General features: G+C 35.8%; 1 protein-coding gene across 4 annotated transcripts in view; it reads right to left on the bottom strand.

The window, feature by feature from the left end:
• Positions 1 to 2,489: 2,489 nt before the first annotated feature.
• The window catches only part of LOC107216926 (telomerase-binding protein EST1A-like), a 248,382-nt gene continuing 231,281 nt past the window's right edge, over positions 2,490 to 19,590 (bottom strand). For 3 of the 4 annotated variants that reach the window (XM_046742016.1, XM_046742017.1, XM_015654262.2), the window contains 3 exons: positions 16,269 to 16,489; positions 11,670 to 11,754; positions 2,490 to 8,920 (listed from right to left, as the gene is read on the bottom strand). In XM_046742016.1, the coding sequence (XP_046597972.1) occupies positions 8,784 to 8,920; positions 11,670 to 11,754; positions 16,269 to 16,489 (443 nt within the window). In that variant the 3' untranslated portion in view covers positions 2,490 to 8,783. The remainder of the gene's footprint in view (positions 8,921 to 11,669; positions 11,755 to 16,268; positions 16,490 to 19,590) is intronic. The other variant, XM_046742015.1, reaches the window with a different exon arrangement.

Genomic DNA, 19,590 nt, shown 5'->3' on the forward strand with positions numbered 1-19,590 from the left:
CGCAGTACCCAATCCGGACATACCGCATAAAGTACCTACTAATTCTCAGGATTGACTTGACCGATTCGTTTCAAACTTCAATATGTTATTGACGGAGTGGAGAGCTTTTACAGACACAATGGATCGATTTTTAGCCTAATGAATTTATGATAAAAAAAATTGTTAGCTCTGAAATTTTTTCTACTGTGATACTTTCCGAGAAAAATTATGAAACTATCATTTCATATTTTCTTCGGATTCCTGAACCCATATTTTTTTCAAAGTTTTAGTAACGGTATCCCGTAGTAAAAAAAAAAAAAATTATAAAATATTTTTCTAGACAAACTGAATTATCAAACAAGTTTTATCGATCCTACTATCACAGGTATGAATACGGAGTGATTTGTATCCAAAAAGATGTGTAATGTTTTCCTTTGGTGTAAAAACCAGTAATACCAACCTGCTCCACAAGACGTTGCAAATTCCATATCGCATCTCTAGGCGTTGAGGTGTGTAAAAGTCTGACATACAGATGTTGCTCACAGTGGTAAATATCTTATCCACCCGGAGTCAAGCGATCGAGGAGGCCATACGTCAATGCCTTCGGCACGCATGTCAACGGCTAACAAGAAATGCGTTCTCAGACTGTAGGCCAAGAGAGGATTCCTCTCAAGAGGAGGGAGAGGACATAACGGTTCGCACGGGTGACGTTTCGGTAAAAAGCGTGTTTCTCCTTCAAGAATCACCGCAAAGAGATGCGAACGAGCGCGTGTGTCCCTTGTGTATCGTGTGCCTGGAGGTCGACAACAATAGTCGGTCTAACGGGGTCGAGAGTGTCTCCTGTCAGCAACGCGACAGTACGCGTCCTCTAATGCCATGCAACGGCGGCTCCGATATGCTGATGTTATAGAAGATTTCGTGAGTCCCACCCAAGGCATACGGAGCTGCAAACTCAATATATCAAGTGGTGGATTAACAACGAGCAACGGAGAACAAAAAAGCCAGGAAGTAGATATTGTTGAGAAACCGGGTGCAAACATAAAGTGTCCCGCGGCAACTAATCGCCAGCGACACTAGTCAAGGAATTATTCACCGGGTTCAACCAATTATCATGTTTCACGTATTGCGACAGTCTCATTGTCAGAAATTTGGACGTCACTTGCGCATGCGTCAAATTTTTCGTCTGTTTGGACAGGCTGGCCAACTCTGTCTGGTTGGGCCTCGGTGCGAACTGTCAATACGCGCAAGCGTTTCGAGTGTATGTTGACTCTACGCAGGTCCGTCACATTTGGACTATATTAAATTCCCAATCCGACGTAACCTCGAGATTCCTGCGAATTTTGATGGCTAGCGCCTGGCGGCAGCTGATTTAGTCAACCTGATTTAAGCAGATGAAAAAGTCGATTCGAACTAGTTGAATATAACAATGGAATAACGTGATCCAGCGCGTACGCATTTGGATTCTCAGTTGACTGAGACTGTCACGGTATCCGAACAATCTATCTTATATCGAAACTCACCTATCTGTTTTGGACAAAACTTGAACACTCAAAAATTCCAGGCTACTAGTTACTACCCGTAACTAAAAATTGAAATCAACTTCGAAAGTTCTGAGAAAAATGACTTATTCTCCTTCTTTGCAGTTTTGTACATGCCTTGATGATACGATATCTGTCAAACTGTTGCATGGACTTTTAATTCCAAACGTAGGGTTATACTACGGAAATTTCGTTGACATTTGATTTTGACTACAATTCAACAACATACAGCAAAAGTGACAGCAATTTTGGCAAAATACTGTGCCCTACTATCTTTGGTGAAAAGGCATCGGTCTCCTGTAAAGTTTCATGTTTCTCTGCATCTTTTGTAGTAAGTGCATTCAGATATTAGTGAAAGTTTTCTACTGTGTAAATAATAGTGCCTCTATAAGTGATATTTTTTACTGCAAACGAAAATTACAGAAGTTATGCTTTTCAATTGACCATTTAGAAAATCTAGTTTTTCGTGAAATGAATGCTGCAACATGATGATTGTACGTAATTTGTTGCTATAAGTACATTCTCTCTGTTCCTTGCCGTCATAACCTCAAAATTCATTGTGGGCACGAGTATGTCAATAATTCACATTGAATTCTCATTTGTTAACATTGTGAAATAGTAAAAAAAAAAAAGAAATGGTTGAATTAAGCGCATCTTATATTTGACTTGTTCCATGTTAGTTTTCATTCATTGTTTTGAGACGCTGTAACATTTCACAAAATCAAATGGGACACTGACTAGGGCGCTACCAAGCGGCAGAAAATTTTGATAATCTTACCTATGAGGTGAACGGGTATTAGAGAGTAGTACTTAGCTTCATAACTCAATTCACGTAAAACATGCCTTATACTTGATTTAGTATCTATAAGCTTTCGCTTTATAAAACAGCGACAGTTTAAATATTTAAGTCAACGTTTAAATATGTAAAAAATAGGGAAATACAGGGGACACGTAAAAATCGGGAGTTGAGAATTTCAACATTATTCTTTTCATTTATTGACATAATCAAAGTGGTAATACTACCTATAGAAACATGAAATTCTAACTACATTATATTCTAATTCGTATCAATTACATAAGACTCTGTTCCTGAGTGTGAATATAATATAATATAATAATAATAATAATAATAATGATAATATGTACATATATATTTTCACATATAGGTGTGCAGATACATATGTGTGTGTATACGTAGAAACCACAAGACAAAAACAATCTCTTGCATTTTCATGTTTACGTACACATGTAATGTCTTTTGTACATTGCGTCTTTGGTGGAAACGGCAATGTAGTTTGTTTTATTGATTTATTTTATGTCTCTAGAATTCTAGATACATGCATTATGCATACACGTATAAGTCCGTGTTTGTCATATATCATGTGTAACATATGTTTCCTTTTCATTTATTAGTATTATTATTTGTATCCGTCAAGACCACATGATGGTTAGGATTGTGTACACTGCACAACACAACGGCGTCGCGTCGCATGGATAACAATAACGCAGCATTTTGGAATAATACAGTCAGTACGATAAATCTTCACGTTCAACATTAAAATAATATGTAATATAATTATTATTAATATTATTATCATTATTGTTATTATTATCAATAATGAAAGTAGATATTATCATTACTGCTGTTACAGTGATGATTGTTCAGTACAACTATTAGTATCTTGTGGTTGCGATTTTTCTGTTATTCTTTTCTTTTTTCGTCTTTCCGTATCCTACAGTTATTTGCATAATCACTAATTAAACGCCGTATAAATGCTTAGACCATCTACATAGAACTATTGAACTATCTACTTACCTATCTATTAAAATGATGAAAACATTCATGGTTTTAGGTATTAACGGTTCCAGTAGGTATACGATATTGCATCAACACGTAAGTACCAGTCATTGAACAATTGATTTTTTCTTAACTTTTTTCCCTCTAACTGAACAAATTTAAATCGATTTCTATTTGTTTTTATTAGTTTAACTTACTTAAGTTGATACATATTTATGCCATACATATGGGGGCGTGCCATGTGAGCTCAACAAGATCCTAACCCTTGCATTTTTGTTTTTCCTGAAAAAATTTGAGGGTATCGTAGAACCTTAAAGCCGTCTAAATTATTATTAATTTTTTTTTTTCTGAAAAAATGCTCCAAAATTCTGTGCTTTATTCCAAACATTCTGCCACAAGACCGATGATGGCTAATAAACTCGTTCTACGTGTCTAGACACCTACAAAAATTTTTAATCGTTCAAGGCACGAAAACATGTTGTTTCTGTATATACTAATTATAAAAATTAAATCTTAAATGTTTTCCGACCAGCAAAAATTCTTTCAAACTCCCTTTAAGAGTAAAGTTACTATTTCTTGGATTTAGAATCGAAAAGTTTATCAAACTTTCAAGGTGTCTTAGAGAATCTAAAAAATGATAATTATACGTAATTCGACCAAAGCGTGGACACAATAATAGATTGTGTATCGAGGAGGCAAAGTAGTTCACTTATGTAAAGTAAGTAAGTTTATAACATGAGTCGTAGGGGAGCAGGCATACGAGTCGAAGCCAGGTATGCTTGTGCGAGCCGAAGACGAATATTGCAAATACGCGAGGCAAACGCACGAAAACGCAAAAGCACGAAATTAACTCTTAGGATTTAAAAGTGGTCTGTTCAGAAATTTTCCACGCTTTTGTTGAATAAAAAATCTTGGTCTTTAAACACTTAGAAGTAGATCGTTTACCATCCTGGCTCTTGTGCCGAAATGATCGAAATAAAAAGTAGCATTTTTGCTACTCACGACAGATTTTATAATTGAGGTGTTTCTTCAAGACTTTCGACAGTTATTGTTAAGAACAGATTTTTCATGAAAATATAAGACAGTTGTTTTAACCTTTAGCTGGCACCCTTATCTGGCATAACAATGCTGACACCTTGGGGTCGATTAAAATAAAAAATTACTGTTGCGACCTTTTTATCTTTTAAAAGACACTTAAGTGAATGGTCTAAAAAAAATGAAGTCAAAATATTAAATTGCTTCGTTACAGCAAGCGATTTTCGGCTAGGGTCTTCAACGACCCCAATGTGCCAGCAATGTTATACCAGATAAAGGTCAAGTGTTTCTGATCTCCCATTATACCCACGAAAAAATTCGGAAAAAACAAAAATATGAGAGTTAGGTCCTAGTCGATCATTAAAAATCGGTATAATGTGGCAAAGAAAAGACAATTCCGAAAGCGCAAGGAGATATATTTTTCTCTACACAGTATCGCTATTTTCAAAAAAAACTTCATATTGCCACGTGTTCCGTTTACACAAAGTCGATGAAAGTGATGATAAACTTGTTTTCTTCTCTGTCATTCTCTTTTCTAAATTCAGCTTGCATGGTGTCATGTCAATGACCATTTTTATTATTACGGCTTTTCTATATATATTTTTCATGACGCGTGGCTTAATTTTAAACACGTAGCGTGCTGACTGGCAAACCGACTATGCAGACACACATTATTATATAATATATGAAAATTGAGCTGAACGTGATAAAAGATATATATTAGGGGAGCTGTAATACTGCAAATTATTATTGACGTTACTCGATGCCGATTTAATTTTGAAGAAAAAAAGAAAAAAACGAGTTCATTTTCATTGTCATAGATCTTGTGTAGGCGGCACAAATAAAAAATTGAGGTAATTTTGAAAATAGCGATACTCTCGATAAGAAAAATGTATCTAGTTGTGTTTTTAGAGTTGCCATTTCATTGACACATTGAAACGGCTTTTAATGATCATCAAAGTGTAAACGAAACCGCAAGATAATGAGAATAAGCGAGCTACTTCTTTTTCTATTAAGTATTGCCCTTCTTCGTATGATTAAGATTCTGACGTTAATGTCGGTCTGACCTTATTCCACTTTTTAGCCTTTTTCCTTCATTTAATTCATTAAAATTCGTTCGTGTCATCGAAATCGTACCCTTACGCAATCCGACGCACACAGCAGCATAGATTTCACTAAATATCGGTTGCAATCATCATTCTCGTTTCACTATAAAGATACAGATAAGTGTAGTGTAATGTTATCAAGTTACCATGTCTCTATGGCTTGTCAAAAAATAGGATACTACCATCATGTACATAACGATAATGATGCTAATAGAGCTTTGTCTATATGAATACGTAACAATAATGATAAAAACTGTACTGCATGCAGTGTGATTTAAAGTACATATGTGTATACAGATATATATGTATGCGTAATTTAATTGGTGGAGAAATGTATTGTACAACGTGACAAAAGAAATATGAATTAGCTACGAATTAAATTAGCGACAAATATTTCCTTTTGTTTTTTTCTCTTTTCTTTGCTAGTTACACTTGATTCAGTTATAAAATTAGATTAGGTATTGAAATAATTTTAGGAATGTATGCATATTTGCTAATATCTTCCTTAAAAGTTCTTAACGTATAACTATAACGCTTACGCTATGCTATCGTATCTTATCATGTCGTTCAAAGCATTAAAATTTAATCCTAATAGTCAAGTAGTAGTGTAGTAATAGTAATTTGATGAAAAAAAAATAATTAAACTGACAATTCAGTGTCTACGTTATGTGTCGATATTCACAACATACACGTGTGTAATTTGATACATGTATAAGTATAATTACTACAGCAATAACATATAGTAAATCGGTGTTAGAAAAATACGAATGTGATTATTCGCGTTATTATATCATTAAAATAGTGCGTTAAGAATTACTCCAAAACTTATCCAAAGAACACGTAATCAAGAGTTCTAGTTATTAAATTTCCGCCAGAATATTGGGAGTTTTATTTTCATTCTTATACCTTACTTCCCTTTTCTAGCCCCTTGGCGTTTCTGTTCTGCTTTCGAATTTCGCGCTCAGGTTGATACATCGATGAGAACAGTAACATCACAATGATAGAAATGAAACCTACCATTCTGAGGATTAGCCTATAATTGGTAAATATATTTATGTAGTAGATATAATATTATAAAAAGTGGTAAAAAATACAATCTTTTTTTTGAAAAAATTCTTTTTCTTAGTTTCATTCGTTTTTTTTTTTTTTTTTTTTTTTTTTCAACCACAAACGATCTACATGCTAGCCATTCGCCTTGTTTCTTAACTTTTCTCAATGTGCCGTTGCGCAGTTTCCGTTGGTTGATTTCTTTACTAAATTCCTATGGAATTTTAAATTGAGAAAAAAATCGTGCGATTTAAGTATTATAATCGTAACTGACGACTCGCTCCTTTCTCCGATTAATTTTCCATTATACACAATCACGGTGTCGAAAATAATGCAAATATCTACTTATGCACGATAAAAAGACGTACTAGAAATTTATTTCGTTCATAGTTAGTTGATTCATAGTTGGAAAGACCCGATTGATCAGCGATAAACTAAATCCGTTCATCAATACTGGACCACTAATAGTCATAATAATTACGATAGGACCGCTTGAAGAAAAAAAATCAATAAGTGTGTCTGAAAATCTCGGAAATTGTAGATATTTGTAGGTTTATCTACATGTCTACGAATGCGATAACTACTACGCGTATAACGAGGCATTTGTTATTTTTTCTTCTCTTTTCACTCGGTTTTCTTTGACTCGTTTTATTTTGTTTTTTCTTTTTTCTTTTTTTTTCAATGTAATCCATCTGTATCTAACCGCAGGATGGGAGTCTAAGATACGGTGAGAGTGAGATGTGCCGCGATTGAAATACTTGAGAAAATACCAATGATATCACAATGAAAATAACATCAAAAGACTCAGTAGATTTATGCGCCAAGTATCAAGTATAACATTTTAAATCTACACGTCTATGGTGTATAACGATGGAATTAAAGCCATCCGATGTTTCCACACATGAATATGATTTCATTTTTAAAAAAGACAAGAAATAAAAAAGGTATAACAAGTGTATATACCTATAATAATACACACGATCGAAAAATGTTACAAATTATATACATAATATTATAATATTATAAACATGATTACAAATAATAATTCAGTCACAATAAATGACCTGCGCGATTAAACAATAATAGGTATACGTTTACAGGACTTAGGTGTCTACACCGTAAGTGAAAATCAGAGAAATGCCAGTGTTTCAATGTCCGATCGAAGCCCTCGCTACTGGTGTGTGTCTTCTCGTTATCTTCTCGAGATGTCTAGTTTCATTCCCACTGAATTTTTTGTTTTTCGTTCTGGTAATTTTCGTTTAGTCAATTATTAAATGGTTTTCTCTGTACTTTAAGATACGGTGTTATGTATACGCACATATAAAACCGCCACTGCAATTCTCAGCTGCGCTATGATTTGTCAATATTATTAAGAAGGGATTCACAGGTTCGCTTTCGCTTCGTTAGGTATCGCGGTGATGGCTCTAAATATCGGGGGATGGGAAAAACAGGAACAGATCACATTATGCTGTTCAAATAGGCTATGACCATAAGTATGATAGTATATAGTAGATCGAAAAAAGAAAACAAAAACTTGACTCACATCACACTAGCCCCAGAAATAAGCGAGGGAACTTACGGAAAGGAAAAAAGAAACAGCAAGGACGCTTCGATAAAAGTAAATCACGAAAAAGTCCAGACTTAGAATATAATGTTAAAATTAATCACCCTATGCGTATAACACGTAATAAAAGACGAAAGCCTTGGTCAGCACACGAACACACACAACACACAAAATTCTATTATACTGCGTATTCTCACTTTCGTTTCGTGTTATCTTACCATCGCTATTACAATACACACGTGTGTGAATATACATACTACGAGATGAGAAAGAGAACGGCCCAGTGAAAAAAATTCCAAAAATTCATTGACATCTTAAACCTGTACAATTACTATTTGAGACATTGGTAATAATAATAATAGTAATAATGATAACAACAATACTAGCGTAAGGCTGACTTGTTTCTTTTCCTCCCGATCGTATGGGATCGAAATCATAAAGTACTAAACGACAGCAACGTGTAACAAGTCCAGTAAACGTCCCACTAAACACCTTGAAGCAAGGATATGATACAACGCGACACTTACGTCATACCAACGGCCAGATGCATCGTCTTGGTGGCAATGAAGATCTCTGTCTGCTGTTGCGAGATGGGCCGATGTTTGATTTTATTTCATCCATTTATCTTTATTTCCATTGATTTTTCTGTTCATTACTATCCTTATTTTTTTATTACTTTTTTTTTTCTACTAGAAAGCGAACTTGGCGGTCGGCAATCATCCAAGACTGGCCCACTGCACGAAGTCTAGTACTTCACGGACAGGGACATCTCGTGCCAATGCTTTCACCCGAAGATTTCTATCTTCCGTAAGTAATACTACCTCGCGTCGTAGCCTACGAGGTTGGCCTTCTGCTGAAAAAGTTTGTTTTTTTTTTTTTTTTTTTTATTTAAAAAAAATTAGAAGAACAAAGAACTGGATAAAAATTGTACAACTTCCTAGATACAGAATGCACATATGCTTTTTAAAATCACACGTGAGTGGGAGAAAAAAAAAAAATAGTAATTAAAAAATATGTAATTTAAGAATTGAAATTTCTGTATCGCCACGATCGCTAAGCGGAGTGCCTTTTATAAATTCTTCGTGAAATAGTATATTGCGTAACAAGGAGGCAAACTCGGTATTTTTTGGCCTAGCGTAAGTTTGCAATATGAGTTGTAGGTGTGTGTGCATACGAACCGAAGGCGAGTATTACAAAAACGCGAGGCAAAAGACCATTACCTCCTTGTTGCACACGATTCTTTATATAAGAAGAGTGCCTGTGTTACGCGTTCTTTCACGAAGCACGAAATTGAGGTTAGGGTCGTGTAATGTCAGATTGATTCGTGACTGCGCATGCGCGCAGTACAGAAAATACCACTTTCAACTCCGAGGACTTACCGGCGCATGCGCATTCGCAGACTCACTCGACCGTCATAGAAACGCATACTTTCTGTAATGAAAACATAGATGGAAAAACGCGCAAGGCATCCTCGCGTTATATAAATGTATTCTACAACTTGAGAACGTGTTTCGTTACTTGAATATAAGTTTCCCTATCTGAAAAGTGACCGTAGAAACATGGAATCTGAAATTTATTGTCTTTTCCAAGTATTCCAGAACCAAATTTGAATGTTTTTCATGATTATTTTACAATAACAATATGAATATATGGGGATTTTCTTGCGGTTTCCGCTAGCGTCAAATGATAAGCGTTCAAAAATTTGTTGCCACTTCAATACATACCGATGGACTTGGAATTTTCACGTTACTTTTAAAAATTTTACGAAATCACAGAAAATTGGATGCAGAATTACAAAAATTTGAGTACCATGCAAACGGGGTATCATTGAGTTTTTCGGGACCGTCTGAAACACGATAAAAAAATTGTAGAGAATTTCAGGAGTCATTGCAAAGCGATCGTAACACCCTGTCAGATGTGGTGTTTGTAGTTCTTAAAATCTTTGAGACTTTGCCTATAAATTTTTCAATACTATTTTCAGATTTTTCGAAGCATCCCGAAAGTTCTAAAACAATAAATTGTAATCGTAATAGTAGTTAAGAAAACATAACTTTTTTAAACCGGCTCAAAAATTAACGAAGAATGACAGCAAAAAAGAAAAAATGACAAGCTCGTTGTATGTACTTTAAGGTACTACTATACCGTTGACGTTACCACAACAAAACCGCAGCGAATTCCCCATATTGTACTGAAATACTTCGATGTTACAACATTCCAAAGATTTATATTTGTCATTTAGATGTTATTTGAAAATGAACAAAAGTTAGGAATATTCAACTTACCTAATATTACTGGCTTACACACATGGCTAACTCATTGTCATATCATATTGTACTTTTATGCAAAGTTTTCCTCGTTATGGATGAAATTTCCTGACAATCCCATAGTTCTCGGAATTTTAGGTCTTATGACCGCCATATTTTATTCTCATACCGTGTTCTAACTACCGTTACGAATTTAGTGGTTTTCAAGTAAAGGATAAAAGACCATGGTAAAATTTGATCCACGACAAGAGTCATTTAGAAAACCCGACCAGTCTCCTTTCCCTGATGATTTTTCAATTCATTTTCTGTGTCAAAGCTCCTGATGTAGGAATTAATGATAAATAATTTCAAATTTTTTTCGAGAATTGCTTCGTGAGATATGATTTTTTCAAAATCTTAACTTGGGGAATACGTTTATTTTTCAGGTTTTTTAGTTCGTTACCCAGAAGTCACATGGAAAAATCGAAAATGTCTTGTACAAAACCGGTCAAGTTGTGAACCTCATTCAATTTTTTTTTCAATCTTTTTCTGACACCGAGAGTACACAATTTTTCCGTACTGCAAAAAAACTGTGTAGTTGCAGAATCCCCATTCCGATTTTGCGTAAATTTTGACACAAAATTCTGCACACATTTATTCCTTTTTCGAAACCTTAGTGTAGATGGATGGACATTGAGTTTGGGAACAATGACCATTTATATTTTGTATTACCGTGATGAAATTTTCAGGAATTCTCAGGAAAAATCCTTTATAAGGACACAAGGATTACCTCGTTTTATGAAAATTCATCTGAGATCGGAAAATTAGTACTTCCGGTGTCGAAGAGAAAAAAAGTTCTGAAGACAGTTTACGACTCGATAGGTTTTGTAAAAAATATTTTTCCATGCGCCGCCTTAATTTCAGATTTGAATTGCTTAAAAAACAATTAGTTTTTGAAAGTGAGGAAGAATCTGAAGAAATTTGTCAGTATAGCCTAAATTTCAAGCGTTCGCACAAAGAAACAATTCAAAAATCGAAATAGATGAGGGTTAGAGACTCGTTGAAGTTTTTCGAAATGCCCGACTGACTATAGATCATGATTTTATATCTTCGTAAATTTCTCTAACACTCCGCTTTAGCGGGTTTCGAAAAACCGAATTGACTCGACCAACTCCTATGAATTAGAAAAATCCGGCACAAAATTCACTAACCACTAATAATTTTCAATTTTTAAACTATCTCCCTTCTGAGTTTGGAAACTGATAAACATAACTCTCGCAATCTGCGATGCGATTGAGCCTGATATGAGAAATCGGAGGTGCTTTAACCACCTAATGTAAGTAATTTTTTACAACTTACCAACGCTGGTATACTCCTTGCTGCTAGTTCGACATAAGCTTAAACAGGTTGCCAGAATTCTGTCGTCGTTCCTTGTTAAACCGCCCTGAAACAAATAATGCAATGCCTGACTTTTAGGTACCATGAACGATGACTTTTGACGTGAGAGAGTGAGCATGAAATGTAAGACTGGCGGCGCATTAGCAATGTCGCTCAGATAATATCACACGAAACGGTGAGTTAGAATTTTCACGTCGGAGATTCTAATTTCCAATAATTTCAACGTCGTTTAGCCTGTCAATTAAACTATAATTGATATTAAATATAGACCAAGTTCAGTCTGATGCTACCGGGCTAGACCTCAAATGTCGTTATAGACTCCAATGCTCAAATCAAATGTCGTTGGATAAATTTTTCAAACCAAGTCTACGGTAAATAATTAGTTGAAGTTTTGGCAATCACTCTTATATTAATTTTTGGTATAATAATGCCCTCGATCCTAATATCCTTTTCAGCTTCAACAGAGTATTTTACAAGAAAAAACTTACTGTTGCATTTACTGATTTGGGGACTGGCGCGCTTTTGTTGTTTACGTTACTGTTATTTTTGTAACTACAATTTTTCGCCGTGGTGAATTGGACTGTCGATCTAGTAACTCAAAGCATTTTTACAGAAACTTTGATAGGAAACTTTAGTAACATCAACAAAAAACTGCACTACTCTCTCATTTTGCCGGAATAGTGAACACGGCAGTAATTTTTCCACTTTTACCAAATGGAAAAAGTTTTCAGAATATGTTGACTATATTCTAAACAACAGACAAATAACTTTGTGACCTGCCATGGCAATATTCTATCGAATATTAAAAATAATCACAAATTATAATTAAATGTCTTGAATTCTTGTAATATGGATCAATGGAAATTACTTGAATTGCAAATCAAGTTTTTGAAAAATTGCGGCAAATATTTCAGATGAGATTTATACATGACGATATCAGTTGAAAGCGTTCAATCTTTATCGTACTGAATTCATAAAAATGACCTACAATTCAGTTTAAATTAATCTAACCTGTCAAAAATGATGCGACAGTTAAATTAAAGTTTGAATATTTACCCATCGTTTCTCAATAAGTACACAGATACAAATACCTTCATTATCTTGTCGTAAATATTGAGTTTTTCTTCAGAATATAATTCGTTGCAAATAAATTTCGTTCGAATACATTCTGTTTTGTACAATGAAGTGAAGCTAACTATTGAAATGAAACCCGATTACGCAACGCAAAATCAGAATTGATGAAACCACTAATCAATTTGCTGAAAAATAGTAATTTATACATTACTGTCATTGCCAAAAAATGTTGATGTTCCGCTTCTGATCATTCTTCGTAAATATCACCAATTGCTCTCATTCTAAATGACATAAATTGAACTCCCTGAGAAAACGTTGATTCCAAAAATATCCCGACGTAACTGACTCTTCATTTTCCTCATTTATCAAATTCGATTTATAATTAGGCGTCCATTAATTGTAAGAAATGTATTTGATAAGAGGTTCTGAGAATGATCGATTAAATTTAAGAAAATAGTCGGTTTTAGCCAAAAAGCTCATCGCTCGTTTGCATAAGGCATGATCGCACAGTGCGTATTTACCTGATTTTTTTCCGATCATAAATTAATTTATATGAACAAGCCTTTATTAATATTGACACAATGGACTCATCTGCATTGCTCCCAGCATTTCAGAGAGAGACTTTGTATAAGTGGCATCGAGAAAAAAAACGAAGAAGACATGAGACAGGTAAAACACACCGTTGAATTGTATGCCAAAGGTCATTGCATAATGTAACCAAGAACTTTCCGCTGAGATATGTTTCATCCATTCATTCGTTTCAAAACATTAACAAATGTAATATTGTAAATAAATGTAAAACAAGCGGATTTGGGTTGACTGTGAGCCAGCCTTTGAACTTCCAGTTATTTGTGCTCGAAACTAGTATATTTCGATACGAGAGGCCAAACGAGCGTTTTGCGCACTGCGAGTCTGACGGCAGCACGAAGTCGAGGTAGAGTCTCGAATTTTGAATCTGCCATTATGCATTTCGCGAATCCGACTTCAGATTCGTAATCAGCGACCCAAAGAACATGAATTTTTCAATTTTCATCAAACTCCGAATGTTTTAATTTTTTTCGAGCATATTTACTACGTCAAATCTTTATTTTACAAATGTGACTTCAGATATGTGATCAGCGACCCCAAACACCTTCGGATGCCAATTTTCATGCAAATCCGTTCATCCGTTGCGAAGATAACACCTTTTTTTATTTTATTTTAGTGAATTTGATTTTTAAAAATTATTCAAAAACTACTAAAGCAATCTCAGCCAAAATGTAATCAGGTCTAAGTCTGAAAGAGGTGCGTCGATTAAGACCAAGTTCATCAAAATCTAACTACTCGTTCTCGAGATATCGTCGGACAAAAAATTGATCACGCACGTACATACATACATACATACATACATACATACATACATGCATACATGCACACACACAGACCTCCATTTTAAAATGGTTGAAGGTAATTCTCCGGACCTCAAAACGTGGAGATCTATTGAGAACTCAACTTTTCATTTTCGGGGTGATTACAATAACTTCCTATTTTCTCTGAAATCAGAGAAACGGGAAGTTAAAAAAAGACACGCACACCCACACATGCAAAAATGGTAAGAGATGATTCTGTATCTTGTATCCTCGAGATCTCGTGAAAACTCTACTTTTTATTTTTGGGGTGACTATAATAACATCGAAGAAAAGGAATGACTATTGTCGACGTGGAAAGCTCAGGAGTATGGCTTGTTACAGTTCTGCAATAAGCATAACATAACCCATGAACGTTGAATTTAATATTTTTGGGTTAGATCGACGGACGGATTCACCATTGTCAACGCAACCAACCAGTCCATGAAACTGATCGTCTCAGAATCAGTGACTCCAAATTTACCGACGAAATCGTCTCTGAAGGTCTCGTGTGTGACATCCAAAGCGATGTCGACCATGGGCGCCTGCTGGGTCCAGTATGCGCACTAGCTAGAGATATAGGTATGTATCTATTATATATACCCACTGTCATGCACCACCATGAGAGGTACGAGCCAAGAACTGATTTTGCTACTCACAAGAAAAGCATCCCTGATTGATCTCTCTGATTTAATTTCTTTTGTAACATTTTATAGTAAACTAAAGATTAAGCGACACGTATTTATTTTTAACTGCCATTAAACACTCTAAGGTTGTAAAAACGACCCCTAAAGATGGGCACCCATCTGAGTTTTATCGGATAAGATTTAGAGGTTCCGCTTTCGAGTTTTTGTTTTGACATTGAAGTGATAGGTAAAAAAATGCCTCACTTAACTCACCGATGATTTCGCGTGAAAATATAAACGAAACTGAAAAGTATTGAGATACATTTTTTGTAGGAAACAATATTTGGTACCAAAACGGTGTCTAAATATTTTTGTCAATTTTGCATATTTTAAGAACTGTCGTTACTTAAAACTGAAAAAATTTAAAATTCACAAATAACAGTATCGGATTCAGAGAAGATCAATTTTTATTAAAATGATAAAAACGATTAAGACGAGTCGTATTAAATTCAGAGAAAATGAAAGTTTTCTAAAATGTTAAAAACGATAAAAAATAATCGTATTTAATTCAGAGAAAATAAACGTTTGTATCATTCCAACCACTTTTATTTTCTCTGAATTTAATACGATTATTTTCGATTTTTCGATTTTTTTTAGTTTTAAGTCACAATTATTCTCAAAATATGCAAACTTGAATAAAATATCTGACGTCCTTTTTTATACTAAATATTGTTGCCTACAAAAAAGGTCTCTTGATATTTTTCATTTTCGTCTATATTTTCAAGCCAAATCGACGGTCAGTTAAGTTAAGCATTTTTCTACGCGTTATTTCAATGTAAAAATGAAAACTCGAACGTGGGATCCCTAAATCTTATCCGATCGAACTCATGGCGGATGGCGATTTTGAGAATTTTTGAGAAGCACCGAAGGCGCGATGGATAGCGCGTAAAATTGGGGGTGATAACTTGCGGCCAATTACGCAGTGCGTAAAATTGAGTTTTTCGAAAGTGCGCATACGCAAAGAAAGCCCTAGTGTGTAAAATGGAGAACTTCGATTGTGTGCATGCTTCAACGGTTGTTTCTCCGCACTCTTTGGAAATAAAACATGTGGAAAATACACTTTTTCAATATTTTTCCCTCGCCAACAAACGCATATATTTAGTGAAACGTTGATACACGAATCTTTTTACTGTGGCCTAAAACTGTACAAGCTTTTATTTTGATGATTTTAAGGATCTACATGTCATATTGTGCAACTTCTCTTTAGAAATGGAGAATAAACGTAAACATGTAGATATGTAAATAGAAGAGGCAAATCCTGGATTGGAGACTGAAGATACGATGGACCAATCTTTTGTTTGCAAAAAAAAAGTTCCCTCCGATTTTTTCACTGACGTGGGATGATGTCACGAAATCGATATGCGGGAATTCCAAGCAAGGTTAGTGCGGCCGAATAAATATACAGTGAATATTACCTGATCGACGTCTTCCTCGACGGTAAAGGTGCTCGACGTTAGGACCGTTCCCCTCGTTGTAAGACAACGCACTGCTGGATTTTTGCTGCGAGCAAAGGCCAGGGCCACCCTCGATCTCTCGGCAACCCTGGCGACGTGCTCAGGGTTCAGGGCAGCTCTCGAAGCCGGCGGGCAATCGCGAGCGTCTCCTCCGCGAGCAAGACCCTCCAGCTCGTTGAGAACTAGAGTAACAAAAAGTTAGAGAGGTTGAATAAGGGGTTTTTCAAGTCTCAAAAATTATTTTGCATCAATTACAGTATTTAGCATCAATGGTAAAAATATTAACTTTCTCCGAGGCACATTTCGACTATCTTTAAATCAAACAAACCTCATTTCTCAAAAATTGCTACAGGTGCAGCTAACAAAGCGGAGGAAGGCGCGGTACATGGCCCAGGAATAGGCGATTCAATGTAACTTAAAAAATAAATTTCGTATCTGCATACAAATCGTACTCAAAACTTTAAACGCGTTTTTCTCGAAACCATGTTTCGAATTCGGTGATGACTGTAACTCGAGAACGGCTTTACCCATCGGTTTGAAATTTGTCTCACTTGTTCTATACATAGTTGTCCTCCGGATGAACGAAGGATTTTTTTTGGACAATTATTTTTTTTTTTTATAGCCAAAAATGTGAATGAAATTTTGGTCAAAAGAACACTTTTGACTGTCAACGTCCGCCATTTTGTAAAAAATTGAAATTTTTCAAAACCCTTCGCTCATCCGGAGCATTATATCACTAACTAAAGATCCCCCCCTCTTTTGTTGGTTTCCGATGATCCATTGCGGCGCGAGAGTGATCACCGCAACATCTGTTTTTTGCAGACGTCTCGCCCATTGCTCCTATCGGCTTATTTTTTAATATTTTTCTTTGAAAAAATTGTAATGTGTACTTTAAATATATATAATTCATATGGAAAAAATTTTGTTATAAATTATTTTGTCGTTTGGACAAAACAAAATTTGGAAAAAAGTCTTTTTTTGGACGTTCCAACTGCCCCCCCCCCACGCCCCCCTTAAAATAGTCAATGTTTTCGCAATTTCATTTAATTTTGCCCAATTTCAATAACTTAACATTTCAATGAATATTCATCATTCTTACTTGAAGGGAATAAGCACATTGTGGTGTATATACGTATAATTGCATAAGCGAAAGTCATACTAGAACGTTTTGAGTTCAATAGAAGCAAAATGTCTTGAAAAATGTGAGCCAATTTTAGTACTTGAGTCATTTGCGGAATTTTACATGTCTAATCAAGTTAATAAAAAATGAAGTTTAGTTTAAAAATATAATTTTTTTGTACGTAAATTTTTCCTATCGATGTACGTACCGACTAGAATATTCGAAATTCTAGGAACCGTACCAAAAGTACCTAATGTTTTCTGGGTTTTTATAGTTTGCGCGATATCCCCTGACATTTCCAAATTTCTCACAAATTCTCTGACGCTACGCACCCTTTCAGACAATTTTCGATGCTTGGTATGTCACTGCTATGGAGTTTATTATTTTCATTACGATTGGTTACGGATTCCAAACTTCGCGAAATTAAAAAAGTTATGAGCAGATACGTTGAGTCTCGTTAATACAACGTTGCAGTCGAACATTTTTTCCATATTCATCGAGAATATCAGTCAACTGCTAGTTTTTCAAGCCGTGGAATAGAGACGGATTCTTCTTGATACACTTGTATCAATTTCCAATCACTGCGGGGACCAATCTGAAGCTTCAGACGTCGCTATCTGAGCGAAACCACCCTACTGATAACGGTGACCACGATTTCATAATAACCGTTAATGTGATTAACGGCTTGAAATTTATAAAAGAATTTCACATGATTATAGAGTAGTCTTCTATGGAACGAATATTCGATGGAAGACGCCATTCAAATTAAAAAAACATTAATTTCAAATTCGAAAATTCGAACTCTGTTAAATTTACATAAATTGAAAATCGACTCCACAAAAGACTAGAGAATACCTTCATAAACGTCTTTGGTTTACGCATTTTCGTTAATTCGTTGGGCGAAAATCGTTGGTCACCGTTTTCAATACTGCTTTTTGCGAACCATACCTTTAATTTTTGTGTTACTATTTCAATTTTCAATTTTTTACTTCAAATTAATGCTGGATGTACGTAATTTGAAACACTATTTCTTCAAATTTTAACTCTCACTACCCCTTAATTTATATGATTTTGAAAACCGAGCACGTTTTCCAATGCTTTTGGGCTGGGAACTCGCCCAATTGTCTGGTGTGGTAAAATCGCAGCGTGAATTTGATGAGAGTTGGATGACGATCGTGGTCAGGGTCTGTGTTGGTCAGATTCCTTCCGGTTGTCTAGGATTCAGACCTCCTTGGAACGGGCATAGCCCCTGACTGTGGCAGTTCAAATAGGCCGTTGGGCGAGATTCAAGAAAAGTAGGTATTTGCTCAAAATCCGTTCCTCTTTGTTTGGGAAGCAGACAGGCGTTCCCTGTCCACTAACATGCCTGAATGCCGTTCGGCATCGAAAGGGAATGAAAATGGCGGTGTTGATGTAAATAACAAATAGGAGAGAGTAAACAGCAGGCTCTAGGGCGTCAAGAGAAACGAGGAAGGGGGATAGACCGCGGGCTCACCGGCAGCGAGTGAGAGTGCGAGAGTTTAAGAGTGAAAGAGGTGAGAGGCGAGGCGACTCCTTGGTGCTGTTTAAACAGTCGTGGGTCTCGATTGTTAGACCCTAACCTAGAACAAGCGTTACCACCTAGGATTGTCTAGCGAGAGCGTTGAGAGAATCCATTGCTCGTTCGTCAAGGCGCAAGTTCATTGCCAGATGTGAAACAAGATGAATAGACCGAACTCTTTCCAACTCCGTTACGCATGTGACAAGCTTGTCTTCTGCGCACAAGGTTCCCAATTCATCTAGTTAAGAGTGCGCACTCGATGTTGTATTAACTCAAGCTGTGACACTCTGACTGAAGATACACTTCCATTATGGACTTTACTCTCATCCGTGTTGTTTTGATGCATGGCAAGGGAGAGAAAAAAAACTTTTCTCTTTCAGAATGGGCAAATGGCGTTTGCTTGTATCATTAAAACCCATGGTGATCAAATGAGTCGGAGTCCTTGGAAGCCCCTCCACATGTTCCCGTCTGACTGTGGGGAAATTGAATCTTCGAGAGCCCCAGTTGCACGGGCGGCTTAGGAACGATATCCAAGTCCATTACGTCCAAGTACAAACGCGATTCGTCAGTTGTCAGATGCGGGAGTACGTGTATAACCAAGTTTGTGAAACGTGTGTAAACCC

The sequence above is a fragment of the Neodiprion lecontei genome, chromosome 5 (genome assembly GCF_021901455.1).
Source record: "Neodiprion lecontei isolate iyNeoLeco1 chromosome 5, iyNeoLeco1.1, whole genome shotgun sequence".
Taxonomy (NCBI): domain Eukaryota; kingdom Metazoa; phylum Arthropoda; class Insecta; order Hymenoptera; family Diprionidae; genus Neodiprion; species Neodiprion lecontei.